This window comes from Psammomys obesus, unplaced genomic scaffold, assembly GCF_907164565.1.
Source record: "Psammomys obesus unplaced genomic scaffold, mPsaObe1.curated_primary_1811, whole genome shotgun sequence".
NCBI lineage: Eukaryota > Metazoa > Chordata > Mammalia > Rodentia > Muridae > Psammomys > Psammomys obesus.
This window is the reverse complement of record NW_026596095.1, coordinates 6882219-6900264: the sequence shown is the minus strand read 5'-3', so window position 1 is coordinate 6900264 and position 18046 is coordinate 6882219. Positions and strand designations below refer to the sequence as shown.

Below are 18046 nucleotides of genomic sequence, written 5' to 3'. Positions count from 1 at the left end.
CCCAACCTCAGACCTATAAAAGCCTGGAATTCCTGAGATCAACCCCCAGATACTGCTCCAAGGGGCAACGAGTTATCCTTAACAAAACTGACCAAACCACAGGACACACAGGTTACAGCAGCAGATCACTAAATTTACAGCAAGAAACCCAGAAGCAGGGCAGCTGTCTTCAGGACTTCTCTGGGTGAAAGGAGAGCCCTCTCGACTAACAAGGACCACAGTTACCACTCAGGTCTCTATGCCTGAGATGAGCACTGGCAACTCCTGAAAAACACCGGCCATCCAGTGACTATACCCAAAAAGCTGAGAAGGCTTCCTTCAGGAAAAACCATCTTCCTGCCAAGGGGATTCTCACCACCACAGGATTCCAGGAACCACCAGAAACTAACCCCAAACACCTAAGATAGCCCAATGTAAAAGGCCAGTGTAAAAGCTCAAACAAAAAAAGACAGAGCAATATGGCATCTCCAGAACACAGTTATCCAAGGGCAAGTAGCCCTGGACACCCCAGCATAATTGAAATTCAAGAAGATGACCTAACAACTATGCTCATGAAGAAGATAACAGAGGAAACAAATAAAATGAGTAAAAACTTAGAGGAAGATAAACTCAAACAGATTATGGCTATCCGTAAAGAAACAGAGGAATATAAAAACAAACAGATTATGGCCATTCATTCATAAAGAAATACAGGAAGTTGCAGCCAAAGAGTTTGTGGCCTTTAGAGAGGAAATGCTTAAATCACTGAAAGAAATAAAAGAAACAGAGGACTGTTCAAACAAACAGCTGAAGGAATTGAAGGAAAAACAGAAAAATGCAGTCAGACAGGTGAAGGAAATCAACAAAACGGCTCTGAAGATAGAATTGGAAAAATTAAAGGAAACACAAATGGAGGAAATTGTGGAGAGAAAGAACTTAGGGAAGAAAACAGGAACTACAGAGGTAAGCATAACCAATAGACTACAAGAGATGGAAGAACGAATCTCAGGTGTAGAAGATACAATGGAAGAAATCTATGTATCTGTCAAAGAAAATGTTAAATCTAAAAAATTCCTGACACAGACCATCCAAGTAAGTCAAGACAACATAAAAAGACAAAATCTAAGAATAATAGGAATAGAGGAAAAAGAAGATTCCCTCCTCCAAGGCTCAGAAAATATTTTTAACAAAATCATTGAAGAAAATTTCCCCAACTTAAAGGAGAGGCCAATAAGAATACAAAAGACCTACAGAACACCCAATAAATTAGACCAGAAAAGAAAATCCTCCCGCCACATACTAATCAAAACAGTAAATATACAGAACAACAACAACAAAAAAATAGTAAAAGCTACAAGGGAAAAAGGCCAAGTAACATATAATGACAAATCCATTAGAATCACACCTGACTTTTCAACAGAGACTATGAAAGCCAGAAGGGCCTGGACGGATATCATGCAGACCCTAAGAGAACACAGATGTCAGCCCAGGCTACTATACCCAGCAAAACTCTCAGTCCTCATAGATGGAGAAAACAAAATACTTAATGAAAACAAATTTCAACAATATCTACACACAAATCCAACATTACAGAAGACACTCGAAGAGAAAATACAACCCAAGAAAACTAGCTACTTTCAAGAAAACACAGGGAATAATTAACCTTACTACAGTAAAACAAAAAGCAACCAAGCACATAACCTTATAACCACAGCCAATATCAAAATCAAAGGAACTAACAGCCACTGGTCATTAATCTCTCTCAACATCAATGGACTCAAATTCCCCAATAAAAACACACAGACTAACAGAATGGATGCATAAACAAAACCCAACAATCTGTTGTATACAAGAAACACACCTAAGTCACAAAGATAGACATTACCTGAGGGTAAAGGGTTGGAAGATGACTGTCCAAGCAAATGGACCCAAGAAGCAAGCAGTAGTAGCCATTCTAATATCTGATAAAATAGACTTTCAACCAAAATTAATCAAAAGAGATGGGGAAGGACACTTCATACTCATCAAGGGAAAATTTCACCAGGAAGACATCACAATCCTGAACATCTATGCCCCAAATACAAGGGCACCCACATTTGTAAAAAAAAAAAATTATAAAACTTAAACCACACATAGATCCCCACACATTAATAGTGGGAGACTTCAACACCCCACTCTCAACAAAGGACAGGTTAACAAAACAGAAATTAAACAAAGTCTCTAACAGAGGTCATGAATCAAATGGACCTAACAGACATTTACAGAACCTTACACCCAAACACAAAAGAATTTACCTTCTACTCAGCACCTCATGGAGCCATCTCCAAAATAGACCATATAGTTGGTCACAAAGCAAGCCTCAACAGATACAAGAAGATTGAAATAATCCCTTGTATCCTGTCTGATCACAATGGAATAAAGCTGGACCTCAACAACAACAGAAATAGCAAAAAGCCTACACACACAAGGAAACTGACAACACATGCTGGAGAGGTTGTGGAGAAAGTGGAACCCTCCTCCACTGCTGATGGGAATGTAAACTTGTACAACCACTCTAGAAATCAATCTGCTGCTTTCTCAGACAACTAGGAATAGTGCTTCTTCAAGATCCAGCCATCCTACTCCTAGACATATATCCAAAAGAGGCTCAAATACACAATAAGGACATGTGCTCAACCATGTTTGTAGCAGCTTTATTTGTAATAGCCAGAAGCTGGAAACAGCCCAGATGCCCCTCAACTGATGAATGGATGCCAAAATTGTGTTACATCTACACAATGGGGTATTACTCTGCAATGAAAAATAAGGAAATCATGAAATTTGCAGGTAAATGGTGGGACCTGGAAAGGATCATCCTGAATGAGCTGTCCAGGAAGCAGAAAGACACACACAGTATGTACTCACTCATATAGACACATAAATAAGATAAACCTACTAAAATCTGTACATCTAAAGAAACTAATCAAGAGAGAGGACCCTGACTAAAACGCTCAATCCCCATCCTGAAAGGAAAAGAGGATGGACAGAAGAAGAAGAAGAAGAAGAAGAAGAAGAAGAAGAAGAAGAAGAAGAAGAAGAAGAAGAAGAAGAAGAAAACAGAAAACAACCTAAGAACCTGCCACAGAGGGCCTCTGAAAGGCTCTGCCCTGCAGACTATCAAAGCAGACGCTGAGACGTATGGCCAGTTGTTGGGCAGAGTGTATGGAATCTTATGTAAGAAGTGGGAATAGTAAGATCTGGAGAGGACAGGAACCCCACAAGGAGAGCAACAGAACCAGAAAATTTGAACACAAGGTTCTTCCCAGAGACTCATACTCAAACTAGTACCAGGCATGGAGATAACCTAGAACCCCTGCACAGATGTAGTCCATGGCAGTTTAGTGTTCAAGTGGGTTACATAGTAATGGTAAGAGGGACTGCCTCTGACATAATCTGATTGGCCTGCTCTTTGATCACCTTCCCCTGTGTGGGGAGCAGCCTTACTAGGCCACAGAAGATGACAATGCAGCCATTCCTGATGAGATCTGATAGACTAAGATCAGAAGGAAGGAGAGGAGGACCTCCCCTATCAGTGGACTTGGGGAGGGGCATGCATCAAGAAGGCAGAGGGAGGGTAGTATCAGAAGGGGAGGGGAGAGGGGCTTATGGGAGGATAAAAAGTGAATAAAGTGTAATTAATAAAATAAAATTAAATTAAAAAAACAAGTCATCTCCTTTTAAGAATATATAAGACTTTTAGTTCCTTATAAGGTAATAATAATAAATAAATAACAATAACAATACCAGTTGTTCTATATTTAAGTAAGCTCTGATCAACTGGAGCTCTACTGAAGATCCACTGTGGGCATCCCGCTTGTGTTCCTGAGGCTCATTACTTCCTCTTTGTACCCTGCAACCATGCCCATTCTACTGGATTTGCCTAGCCTGTGATCCCTTCTGTTCTGTATCTTATTACACCAACCAACTCACTAGCCTCCTTCCTTCTGTCTGTACTGTCCCACAAGCAAAATTCTGCAGAGTAGTAAATCCAAAATCTATCTTAGGCCTTCATTATTCTTGATTCAGACCAATTCCGAGGTTTTACTTTCCGTTACTTAGATTTATTTTGTTTTGTTTTTGTGCCAGGTTCTCACAAGTCCTCACCGAATCCTCATAGGCAGCCCACCTATATCATCTTATGATCACATGAGCTCTCTAAGAGACTTTTTCTATTGTGACTGAGAACCTTTAACTACGTCAACAGTGTTTGTTACCGGGTGCCAATCTTCCCTCAATGTTATCTTTTCTATACTCAACGCTAATCAGAAATACCTGTCAGAATACCCTACGTAAGGGGTATGCTGCCTTTTCCTCCACTACTCTCTGCACCCAAGCACATCCTGTTCACTCCATATATCATCAGGTAAATATATATATATATATATATATATATATATATATATATATATTAGAACAAGTTTTTCATATAAGAACAAAATTTTCAATTATTACTTATGGTATAATACGTTTATTTTCCCAAATAAGCAAGGCACGTTAGGTGCTTGCTTAGTCCTTGCTTATTTCCTGAAACTACAAACATTATGAGGGCATGAAATTCTCTTTGATACATTCTAATCAGTTGAAATAATGCCTAGTACACAGTAGCTGGTCAGTCAACATAAATAAACGCACTTAGTTTCCTAAGTAGCTCTCAAGAGTGAGTTTGTTTGTTTTTGTTTTTTGTTTTTCTGAGTTCGGAGTAAGAGAGAAATAGTTGAAATGTGTGTCTAGTCACACTTCCTAATGTAAGACAATAAGAAGACGATGATTCAATCAATAGTGAAGGAATTAATACTGCCTTTGGGGATGTTAAAATTTGAATATGGAATGTCCACCAAAAGCATATGTAAAAGCCCTGATCTCGCTTGACAGTGCTATTGGGAAGTTGGTAGAAGCTCTAGGAGACAGGACTTAATTGTAAGAAATATGTCCCTGAAGAAGTGATCTTGAGAGATTTATTTTGGCCTCTGCCCCCTTCACGGCCATCTTGAGATAAGCATGTTCCCGCGTAACAGGTCTCTCCCACAGTTTCTGCCAACGTAGACCAAATTGGTGATTCTAAGTAACGCCTTGACTTAAACACTGAGCTAACGTAAACCTTTGTTCTGTTTAGTCCTGTTTTATTTTGTTTTGTTTTTGTGCCAGGTACTCTTGTCACACCAAATAGAGTGCCAATATACAGGGCTATCTTTCACTTCCAACCCTCAGAGTTCAACTTTTGGTCATGAATCCATTTTAATTATATGAAATAGGTGAACAAAAGGTAAATACTTAATGTAAAGTGTGTTTCACAAGTTTGTTATATTTTGCAAGTCCTACACTATGCAAAGCAATAAAAATAAGTAAAATTAGCTCCAATTAATGTTGTAGGCTGTTTAAATTTGTAGGATAACATGAGTGAACTAGTGAATTCCTAAAAGTATATGTCAGAAAAGATTCTGATGATTATAAGACCACAATGGAAAAAACATATTAAAATAGTAAATGGAGTAAAATCCACAGAACAAAACTGACATTTGAAGTAGCTTTGAACTAGTGACTACCGATCATTTACTGAGGTCAATTTGTGCTATGGTTAATCTGCATCTGACAAATTACCCACCAACTGCAGTTATAATTCTTGCCAGATAGAAGCCTCCAAGCATGTGCGGGCATTTTCAAGTAAATCAAATTCAAAACACTGATTTGAATAAAATGGGCAATTTATCTTTCCACAAATATACTCAGCTTATGGCCTCATGACTAGTGTCCCTTATAAAATATTATCTTTCTCTGATAGGATTAAATTGGAGGGATCTTGGTGTACACAGTCAGCTTATGCTCTATAGAAGTCAGGCCAGAATGAAAGGGTGTTAAATCTGTCATCTTTAGTAAGTTAACTAAATACTGAATCTAATCAGTGCTCATATGAAGGCTCTTCAAAAATACTATGCTGCGATTTCATTCAATTTTCTTTCTAGCAGAAACAGTTCACTCTAAGTATGAACAAAGTGCATCTCTCTCTCTCTCTCTCTCACTCTCTCTCTCTCTATATATATACACATATGCATATATGTGTGTAGATATATGTCTATATAAGTACACGTGTGTGTGTGTGTGTATTAGTTATTAGTGTAGTTAGACTTTGGGGATCTTAGTTGTCTTCAATAAAACATTCATATAACATCCAGACATTTTATGAAAAATGCAGATTGTTGAGGATATGGAAGACTTAGCACATTTGACTGTTACTAATTAGGATACACTTCAAAGATATTACAACGCTGACAAAAAGATAGACCAGCGATTCTGACCCAAATGCATGTATCATTTTATCCAAATTAATATTTTAAAGTTCCTTTTAAGTGGACTGTCAAAATGAAAATAATTACACATAGCCCAGAATTTAATTAGTTTCCATCGGTCCACTTTAAGGACAGTCTGATGATTTAAATTAGGGCTGCATAGCAACAGTGTCACTGCCTAAAGTCTGCAGGACGCCAGCCCTGTCTCCTCGGAAGCTGATGCTTTACCTCCTCCGGAACAGCTCGAATATTAACAAAGCCCTTTCTGAAGACGATGAACACGCGACGGGCTCCGCAGCGCAGAGCGGATGTCGCGCAGTCAAAGGCAGTATCCCCAGCTCCGAGTACAATCACGGCTCCCCGGATGGACGGCAACGGAGAGTGACAGGCGCACATTCCTGAACGATGAAAGGAAAACCCCATTTTCAAGTAGAGAAACCATTTCTGCATGACAGCTCAAAAGATACTTGTACTCAAAGCACTGTAAAATTGCATCTTGCAGTTTTCCGGGGTGGAGTGTCACTATCAAATTATTCTGCTTCGTTGAGAGACAGTTTTATTCCCATTTTAAAAATATGCTCATATATGTAATTTCATACTCAGTACCCTTATCTTTCTTTTTTTCCCCTTCTAAAAGGACTGCTGCAACACTTTTATGGAATTTTAGTCATGATAAACATAATGAATAAATTAAAAGTCATGATACATATTTTACTTTTGCCTAATTAAATTTCTATACATTAGCGAAACAAAGCAATGCTTATCATCTCATCCCATATCTATTACGTTTTGTTATAATACTTTACATAATTTCTAACATAACTCTACTACATATTTTATATTTAGTAGAGTTTTTAAATTAACATGTTAAGTGTCATGTTTGTAACTCAGGAATTTCTGGGGATGGTGGCTCTAATAGAGCTGTCTCTTTTTTTAATTTCTCTGGCTCTTTCTGTGAAACTGGAAAATTAACATATATATATTATATATATATATATTATATGTATATATACATAGGTTCCTCTTAAAACTGTTTTATTTCATTAATTAATGTCATGCTTATGTGTGTGCAGGCATTTTTACATGTCACAGTGTACATGGGGAGGTCAGAGGACACCTTTCAGCTGTAATTCCTCTCCTGCCATGTTGTGGGGTCCAGGAATGGAACTCATGTGTCCAGTGTATGCTTAGGTGCCTCTACCTGCTGAGCCATCCCACCAGATTGAGAAATATGACTTCGAAAAGATACGTTTCTCAGGATAACTAGAGGAAGACCCGGCACCCTTTTGAAGATCCTTGGAGAAAAAGAAATTCAGATTGTGTTCTGTCTTAGACAGTACTCTATTATCAGTACTGTATTATAAACTGCTGATAAGATAAATTACTATAATTTTTGAAATGCCACCCCAGATGATGACTAGACCTATAATTTCAATAACTATAATCATTTTGTTTAGAAGACTTTCTATTTGGGATTAGACAGTTGACATTCTGTGATAGTCAAATACAAGCTTGGTGCACTATGATCTTCCTGTGAGAAAAACACAAGCTCTCTGGACTCAGGGGTTGAGACACAGATACAGAAGATTTACTTCATTGTCACTACCTTTCAAGTAAATTTAATACAGAAAGTTGCTTTCCTGTTTAAATTTTGAGGAAAAAGGAAACAAAGTTTTTGATCATTTCCACACATAATTAGATGTAGGGACACATATGGCTCAGCCTTCCTCAAAAATAAACGTTTAAAAATTTTAGATCATTTAGTTAAAAAAATATATATATTACAGCTTCTTCATCACCAGGTCAAGGGCATTAATGTAGGTAAAGCTTGGTGTAGTCTTCCCTTCAGGTTGTTAGTCCTGGGGTACATGAAATAAAAGGGTGTCTATCAAAGTGTCTTCCTTTAACTGCCTAGAATTACTGCTCAGATTAGTCTTAATCTTCCTGCCTCTGCAGGCACACATCACACCCGACACGAGAAGATTCACCCTACTTTAAAATAGCTCGCTAAGTAGAAATCTCGCCTGCATTGCTAGAGTCTCCTCTGTTGTTTGCTAATGTTTTTTTTTATTTTGAGTTAATTGTTCATGATGCATTTCAGACTTAGAAAAAAAAAAACATTCAGACTTAAAAAAAAAAAAAAAGAACGTTGTATCATGACGCTTTCTCGGAATAGGCTATTCTATAATTCCTGCAAAATGTAGTATCAGGCTCTTTAATGTTTTTATCTTAGTGCTGTTTATTCAAGAATCCAGATAAGATATGAACAATGTCCTACTGAGTTTGAATTTAATATAAATTTATAATGCCTGGAGCAACACGGACAACATTGAGACAAAATCTATAGGTTTTACCTGTTTTACTGCCTTTGGCAACAAGTGGCAGAAAGTCTTTGGATGTGTAAAATCCTTGGTCTTGTGTCAAGCCTTGGAAAATATGGTCTTTTTTGGGTTCTGGCAAGCCTATTTAACAAAGTTAAAAAAAATAATATCATTAGCAATCCCTTTACTAAATGATTATTAAGATTAGAAAAATAAAGACAATGTTCAAAATAATATGGCTGTTAGTGGAAAAAAATGTTTATACACACACCAAAAAATAAATGTAGATAATGCGATTGTATTGGGTGGTTTTATTCAACTTGACACAAGCAAGAGTCACTGGTTAGGAGGAAGCCCCAATTGGGATAGTGGCTCCACATGATCAGGCTGTGGGAAAGCCTAGAGAGCATATTCTTACTTCGTGGCTGAGTAGGGAGGGCTGAGCCTATGTTGACTGTAGCATCCCTGGGCAGTTGGTCCTGGGTCATATCAGAAAACAGGCTGAGCAAGCCATTAGGAGCAAGCTAAAAAGTAGTACCCCTCCATGGCCTCTGCATCATCTTCTGCCCTGTAGGCTGTTGTCCTGTTGAGTTTCTATTTTTGTTTTCTTCAATGATGGGTTACTATGTGGAAGCATAAGCCAAATAAACCCTTTCCTCCCCAATTTGCTTTTGGTCATTGTGTTTCATCACACCAAATAGTAACCCTACCTAAGACACTGATTTAACAGGTCTTGTATATCTTTAATACAAAGCTAAATAGATATCACAAACTTCATATTAACTTACATTACATGCAAAAATATATAAATATACACAAAATAGAAATATACTGTTTAACAACATGCAAAACATAGTATGCCCTGATACAGTATTAGTGGGAAAATTATAGTATTTTATGTTTTAAATAAAAATGTTTGAGAGTATAGAATATGTTGAGAGTTAAAAACCTTTAGCAAAGCTAAAAAGAAAATCTGTCGTGGGTACATATTTAATTAATGGACAAGAAAGAATAATATTCTATGGAAAATGGACATAAATACACCCCAAAGAATAAACGGATTTTACAACAAAAGTTCAGCTTCTCCTCAGTGTCAAATTATAGGTGAATTAAAAGATGAGAGATGAAGGTTGATGAGATGGCTCAGTAGGTAAAGACAGCTATTGTTCAAACTTGAGTTCAATCTCAGGAACCCATGTAAAGATAAAAGGGACAACAGACACTACAAAAGTGTCTTCTGATCTGCAGATGCTTGCTGCTCACTTAGACACACACACACACACACACACACACACACACTCGTGCATGCACTCACATCCACATATATACATGCACACATACATATGCGCACCCACAGAAAAGCAGAGTCATAGTAATAATAAAAGATGAGTGGAAACAAAAAACCTTTAAGAAGTAAAACATCTATTACTCAGATATATTATTTAATATGGAAGGAGCTAGAAAAGATCATCCTGACAGAGGTATCCCAGAGGCAGCGAGACAAGCCTGATATATTACTCACTTATAAGCGGATATTAGACATATAATATAGGCTAAGCATACTAAATTCTACAGACCTACAGAAGCTAAGTAACAAGGAGGACCCTAGGGAAGATGCTTAATTTTTACAAAGAAGGGAAAACAACATAGGCACCAGAAGCAGTAGAAGAGAGAACAGGATGGGAGCCTACCACAGAAGTCCTCTAAAAGACTCCAACCAGCAGGGGATCAAAGCAGATGCAGAGACTCACAGTCAAGCTTTGGACAGAGTGCAGGAAGTCTTAATGAAGAGAGGACCTATGCCCCTGCTCAGATGTAACTTATAGATATCTCAATCTCCATGTAGGTTCCCTGGTAAGAGGAGAAGAGACAGTATCTGACATGAACTTGCTTGCCTGATCCTTTATTATTTTTCCCTGATGGGGTAACCTTGCCAGCCCACAGAGGAAGAGGATTAAGGCAGTCCTGATGGGACCTGATAGGTAGGATCAGACAGTAGAGGAGGAGGACTTCCCCTATCAGTGGTCTAGGGAAAAGGGATAGAAGAGGAAGAGGGAAGGAGAGTGGGACAAGGAGGAGATGATGGAGGGGGCTACAACTGGGATACAAAGTGCATAAATTGTAAGTGATAATAATAGTAATAAGAATAATAATTAAAAATAAATATATTAGAAAAGAATATACAGTTGGTGAACACAACTCTTCAAGCACTTTTAGTAGAAGCACATTGCTACTGAATTTTTAGAAAATGGTTTCCAATCTATTCCAAAGAGACAAAGGCATGCATATATATGTTAAATGTAAAAAAGGAGCAATAAAAAACATTTTCAAGGGTGAACAAAGACTAGGATTACCATGTTATAACTAAATGAATCATATTTCCAAAGGGGGGAAGAAAACAATAATTGCCCCTATAATGTGTATTTTAAAAACACTATATCATATTCAAGCTCAAACTTAATACATAAAAAAACACTCACTTGGTATTGAGATTATCTCTGATAATTCCGGATATTCTATTTGCTTATTGTTTCTTTTCCAAATCTTTGTTAACATGTACTCATGAACTATATATATTTAAGAAATGAAAATAAGAGTTCAAGTTGTCAGCAACCAGTGTGCACCTTATCTGAGGGGCACAGGATCCGAAACTCTGAAATTGGTGAGTGGAGGGGCAGCTGAAGCCAGAACATGGAAATTGGGGCTTCCTGTTGGAGAGGGGACAACCCGTGATCTGGGACCATTTGGATCCAGGTCACCCATAGACATCTCCAGGCACTGAGAGTGGTGAATATTCAATGCCCCCTGTACTTCCCTTTACCCCAAGCACCTGCCTCCCTCCTCAGCAGAGGCAGCAGTAGTCGCCCCAGGCACGAGTCTCCATGCTCAGTGACTGAGAGAGCACAGGCAAGCCTCCCAGGCCTGTGGCTGTATGGGCCTCCTAGCAGGCGGCTGTACCAGGCTTCCAGGTCTGCAGTGGCAGCAGGATGGGCAGCTAGCCCAAGCAGGAGCCTCCACGCTTCGTGACTGAAACAGCAGAGGTGGCTACCTCAAGTACAGGACTCTCTGCCTGGCGTACAAACAGTGGACACCACTGAGCTGATGGATCTCCTACGTTCTCATTTGCCTCAGCAGACCCAAATATGAGAGTGGAGAACAGGAGTAAACCCTTTACTTTCTGAATAGGCCTGTAAGCAAGTGAGTGCACCTTCAAGTGAGTGCTTGCAGAGCCCCAGATCCAGGGTCCCCCTACACTAGCAACCAGACATCCATTGGATCCCTCCTACCCACACCCCCACTGTGGGCAACATAGGGATCCTTGGAACAGCGTTCTCAACATTGAAGCCCCTGTGCTGTGGGTCCACCAACGGAGTCCACACAAACAATTCCTGGAGCCCAAACAGATCTGAATACCAGGAGGACAATACTACTACGGGAGTGTAGGCCACTGAGATACTCAGGGAACCTGAGCATGTACATCGTGGCCACCAGCACCAGCAACCGCGCCCACTCTGCACCCCTTGCTTCTGTCTCAAATTCATGGTTCATTTTTAATTGTTATGATAAATATATTAAAAAAATAACAGTACACAGATAATTCTTAATATGAATCAGTCTTAAATATTTATAAACATAAATAAAACCTGCTAAGTCAATGCAAAGTTACCTGTATATGTAGGATTTTAGGACTGATCAGTTGATATTGGGTGGGATAATAATTTTATTCATTCATTCATTCATTCATTCATTCATTCATTCATTCATTGTTCACTTGGATCAAGACATGGGTAAAGAAATTGGGTTTCTAATTCTTTCATTTGGATCTACATTTGGCACTATGATGGATTTAACATTTACTGGGTCAGAGTTTCCCTATAAATGTTTCAAAGGGAATTGGCAAGTTGTTCTGAGCTATGAATGTTGGCTTAAGAAGATGAAAAACGAGCCAGTAACTAGACAGATTTAGGATGATTAAATTATCCCTGCACCCTGCATAGCTCAGGTCGCATACAGAGTCCCAAGACTCATGAAGGCCATGTCTCTAATGCAGGTAACTTATGTCTCAATATAGTTACATTAACGTTCTTGTCACGGGCACTTTGGAAGATACGTACCTATAATGCTATGGTGTGACCAGGAGCAGTTCTTGGTCACTAGACTGATTTTGGAGTAAATCCTTCTTCACCTACTTAACAGCGCTGCGATCTTGTGTAAGATCCTGTGATGAAATGTTTTATATGTCAAGCTGACTGAGCTAGAGAGCCAGCTATGCACTAAAATAGTAATCTATGTATTACTGTAGATAATGCTGTTTAAAACTATAATTGTAAGACTTTAACTGAAGACATTAGTGTGAGCAGGCCTTATTCTCTATCAACCAAAGGTCTTAAGAAAACCAATTTCCCTAAGGTTGGGGGTGGGGGAGAGGAAGAAAACCTGTTTCTGTACTGAACATTAGGACTCCAGCTCAAGAGTGTTTGTATGGCATGCACAAGGCTCTGGTCTCAATTTTAAATCAGGTGTGGTAAAGCATGCTTGTAATCCCAGCACTATGGAGGAGGAGGCAGGAGCTAAAGCTCATCTTGATCTTCATAGTAAATTCAGTGCCAATCTGGGCTACGTGCTAATTGCTAATTGCACATCCAGTCTGGGCTTGTGAACCTCATTCTCTCTCTCTCTCTCTCTCTCTCTCTCTCTGTGTGTGTGTGTGTGAGAGAGAGAGAGAGAGAGAGAGAGAGAGAGAGAGAGAGAGAACACCATATTATGCCTGAGAGATCCCTTTTGGCTTCTTACATAATTCTGATTTTTTTTTCTCAAAATTAAAAATGACCTATTTTCTAAGATAAATGATAAGATTGTCAATACATACTCTCTGACTTTCTGTTTCTCTCTGTCTCTGTCTCTCTGTTTCTCTTTCTCACATGAATGAATATACATATATGCCTACTGACTCTGTTTTTTCCAGATATCTCTGAACTTCAAGACACTCACAGTCTCTGATAATCACCATTTCTATTAAGGATGTAAAAACTGCAGTATTCTCTTGAATGCAAGATTCAGAAATCACCTATGCTGATGTGAATTCATATGTCATTGAGAACTGGTACATAATGAATGTTCAATGAGCCTTTGATCTAAGACAGGCTTATTTAAGCTATAGTTTATAAATTCTTTCTAACATCACACCTCCTAAGGAAAGAATAAAGTTTAAATCATAGGAAAGTATTAAATCTTAGCAAATTTAAGTAAAGTTCTTCAAGGAAAGAAAAATGAGGCAACGTTAAGTGAAAAATGAAAGTTACAAAACCCTATCTATCAAAGGAAGGCTTCCCTGAGAATCAATGATATACTAGTAAATAAGGTTTGTGTCTCCATGAAGATGACTTCAAAATGACACAGAAATGACTTTTTGATTCACCTTCCAGTAGGAAGATGAGAGTTTATGAATAAGGAGGGATGGACAGTGATTTGACAAACAAAACAGTTCCATGATGCTCATTAATGGGTGTTTCTTGCCAAGGCTCTACGGGACATTGGTGCTCCTTATAAGGGCAATTGTCAAAGATTTGCTTGTTGCTGCCTGTATTACACAAACCAACATGTCCCTAAGAAGTATAGGAAAATAGTAATTCTTAACTGCTCCCAATGAGAAAGTAAATTCTGCTTATACCAAAAAAATTAGTTGACCTTTATCGACTATAAGCAGTGCAATGATTGCCCGGTAGGCAGCGGATGTGTATAATTAATTCATTTAAAATATCTGATAGACTAAGATCAGAAGGAAGGAGAGGAGGACCTCCCCTATCAGTGGACTTGGGGAGGGGCATGCCTGAGGAAGGGGGAGGGAGGGTAGAATCGGGAGGGGAGGAGGGTGGGGCTTATGGGGGAATACAAAATGAATAAAGTGTAAATAATAGTAAAAATAATAAAAATAAATTTAAAAAAGAAATATTTAGAAGCAACTGAAAAAAAATATCTAAAGAAGTATGGCACACATGTCAATATTTCTATCCACAATTTAGATATGGGGAAAGTGAACCCCACACAAACTAAAAAACTATGCTTAAGGTCACAGAAAAAGTTCCTCTGTCTCTGTCTGTCTATATGACCCACTCTCCCACTTGTGTGTGCATGTGTGTGTGAGTACATGTGCTCACGTATGAGAAGGCCAGAGGTTGATGACAGATTTCATCCTCCATTTCTGTCCACCTAATTTTTCTTTAGGTAAGCTCAGTGAGTTAATCTGGAGCTCACCAACTTACCTACAACTTACCTCACCAACTTACTGGTTGACCAACAATTCCCAGAGAGTTCTCCTGTCTCTGTTTCCCACTTTCCGGCATTTCCCAGAAAGGGGTGCACAACCCTTTGCCTGGTTCTTCCAAGGGTGTTGGACTGTGAATGCAGATACCCTCACTTGTCCAACAAGCACTTAACTGAGCATGCCATTTCCCAGCCTTCATAGGGGCTGTCTTTTCTGTGGTAAAGTTATACATGGAACTTGTTATAATCAATGCACATTAATTACAAGTATTCCAACAAAGCATTCCAAATGCATATAGTCCATTTTCTTGCCAAAAGATGGTATATGCTGCAGATAGCAGATCTATGACCAGCTTCTTCTTCTTCCTCCTTCATTATTATTATTTTATTATTATTATTATTATTATTATTATTATTATTATTATTATTATTATTATCTTACAGTTTACTCACTTTGTATCCCAGTTGTAGCTCCCTTTCTCACCTCCTCCTGGTCCCTTTCCATTGCCTTCTTTATTCTCTATCCCCCACCTGGAGTCTACTGATAGAGGAAGTCCTCCTCCCCTATGATCTGGATCTGACTCTAGCCTATCAGGTATCATCAATACTGCCTGGATCCTCTTCCTCTGTGGTCTGACAAGGTGGCCCCCAGCTTCTAATCTCCTGATTTAGAAAAGGCTGCCTGAGTCTTTTGATGGCCTTTGTGTTTTGTGAATGTTTTCTCTAGCATACTTCCTTTCTGAAGTGTTTTTCTTCTTAAATGTACACCCCTTGGGCATCTGCTGGTGATTTTTCAATATTTGATATTCTTTGAAAAAATGTAACCTTGCTTTGTTTCCAAAGGACCTCCTTTTGGATAAATAACAGCAGCACTCATAGGAACCACATTCCTCAAGCTCATATCAAGTTTTGCATTTCAATTAACATGAACAAGATACTAGATATCCTGTAATGTATTTTCATCCAAAAAAATAATAAAGGAAGAATCAGGTATGTGCTTTGATCTTTGTAGTTGTGGCAGGTTGTTTTAAACAATCATGGAGAATCAATGATATTTGCTTACGGGACCTCAGTGGGTCAATTATTTGTGTTAATCTGATTTAACAAAAATGTGATGAGATCTGTGTGCTTAAAGGTTTCTCCGGGGGTAACAGCTGAACATGGTGAGAAAGATACCCACCAGATAAATTGTCTTTTTGGCGTGTCCCACAAACCTCACTGATGAGAATACAACCGTGAAGATGAGAACTGGTCCCTAGTACAAGCTTTACTGAAATGGATGAGGCTGTAGGTCGTGATTCCCTGAACAGTGTTCAGGACACTGGGTATTGTTACGACAAATTTCTTCAGAAACAAGACTTCAGCAAGCAAACACTATTGATACGTTACTATCCTCATGATGAGAGAAGAGCGAGATGCAGTCAATGGCAGATGTCATAAGGTCTTCACATTTCAAAATGTTATTTCATCTCAACTCATCCATTTTACCTCTTTAATATATAATATTTATATTTATTAATTCAGGGGTTATGTATTATAATTTGATATATATATAATATGTAATAATCAAATAAAGGTAAAATGCAATTGCAATTCCTCTAACTTATTTGCAAAACTTGAGAACATTTAAATGCATTTGTTTTATTATTTTCAAATGAAAAGCAGCATGTTGTAGGCTCTGGGTAATATCCAGGATATAAAAAGAAGTCAAGAAGTTAAGCAACGAATCAAGTAATCCAATTAAAAACTGGGTTATAGCACTAAACAGAGAATTCTCAATAGAGGAATATCAAATGACAAAGAAACACTTAAAGATATGCTCAACGTCCTTAGTTATCAGAGAAATACAAATCAAAATGACCCTGAGATTTCACCTTACACCCATCAGAATGGCTAAGATCAAAAACTCAAGAGACAATACATGCTGGAGAGGATGCAGAGGAAGGGGAACCCTCCTCCATTGCTGGTGGGAATGTAAAATTGTACAACCACTTTGGAAAAAAATCTGGCGCTTTCTCAGAAAATAAGCAATAGTGCTTCCTCAAGATCCAGCCTTACCACTCCTAGGCAAATATCCAAAAGATGCTCAAGTATACAACAAGGACATTTGCTCAACCATGTTTTTAGCAGCTTTATTCATAATAGCCAGAACCTGGAAACAACCTAGATGTCCCTCAATGGAGGAATAAACACAGAAATGTGGTACATTTACGCAATGGAATACTACTCAGAAATTAAAAACAAGGAAATCATGAAATTTGCAGGTAAATGTTGAGATCTAGAAAAGATCATCCAGAGTGAGGTATTCCAGAAGCAGAAAGACACACATAGTATATGCTTACTTGTAAGTGGATATGAGACATATAATGCAGGATTAACATACTAAAATCTGTACACCTAAAGAAGCTGAGCAAGAAGGAAGGCCATGGGTAAGATGATCAGTCCTTACTCAGAAAGGTAAATGGGGTGGACATCAGAAGAAGGAGAAAACAGGGAACAAGAGAGGAGCCTATCACAGAGGGCCTCTGAAAGACTGTATCCAGCAAGGTATCAAAGCAGATGTTGAGACTTATAGCCAAACTTTAGGCAGAGTTCAGGGAACTTATGAAAGAAGGGGGAGATAGAAAAAAAAATCATTGTTTAATGCAATGAAACAACAAATTTGTGTGCATGTGAATTAAACGCCCACTTAACCTATCATCTGCAGAATATCATTATACATCAAAGTGTCATTACTGAATGCATTAGTTTATAGCCTAGGAAATGACTTCTTTGTCTAGAATTAAAAGTGATTAGGACAAAGTCATTCATTGATTGTCATCCGTTCAATAGACTTGAGCCATGTGTTATCAAAACCAAGAAATATGAAAAATAAAGACAGTATGGTGACTATGATTTCCAGTTCAGAGCAGAAAGAATAATATTAGCATCTCAAATATCAATAGCCTAAAAACCTGGTGAGTGAGCTGTACTCTAGACTCCTTATTTCCTCGTTATAGAAACACTCATGAATTGCCTAACATAGTGGCTCTTGAATTCTTTTTTTTTAAATAAGTAAATTTGACTTATTAAAGAGATGTATGTAAAGATGTATTCATTGTTTCCATGTTTGTGTTTTGTCTTTGTGTATGGCAGTCTGTAGCGTGCAGTGCCCTCAGA

General features: G+C 38.3%; 1 protein-coding gene across 1 annotated transcript in view; it reads right to left on the bottom strand.

Moving 5' to 3' along the window:
- Positions 1 to 18046, bottom strand: part of Dpyd (dihydropyrimidine dehydrogenase) — an 844213-nt gene that overhangs the window by 525225 nt on the left and 300942 nt on the right. Inside the window, 2 exon segments of the mRNA XM_055628041.1 lie at positions 6531 to 6700; positions 8657 to 8764. Of these exon segments, the coding sequence (XP_055484016.1) occupies positions 6531 to 6700; positions 8657 to 8764 (278 nt within the window).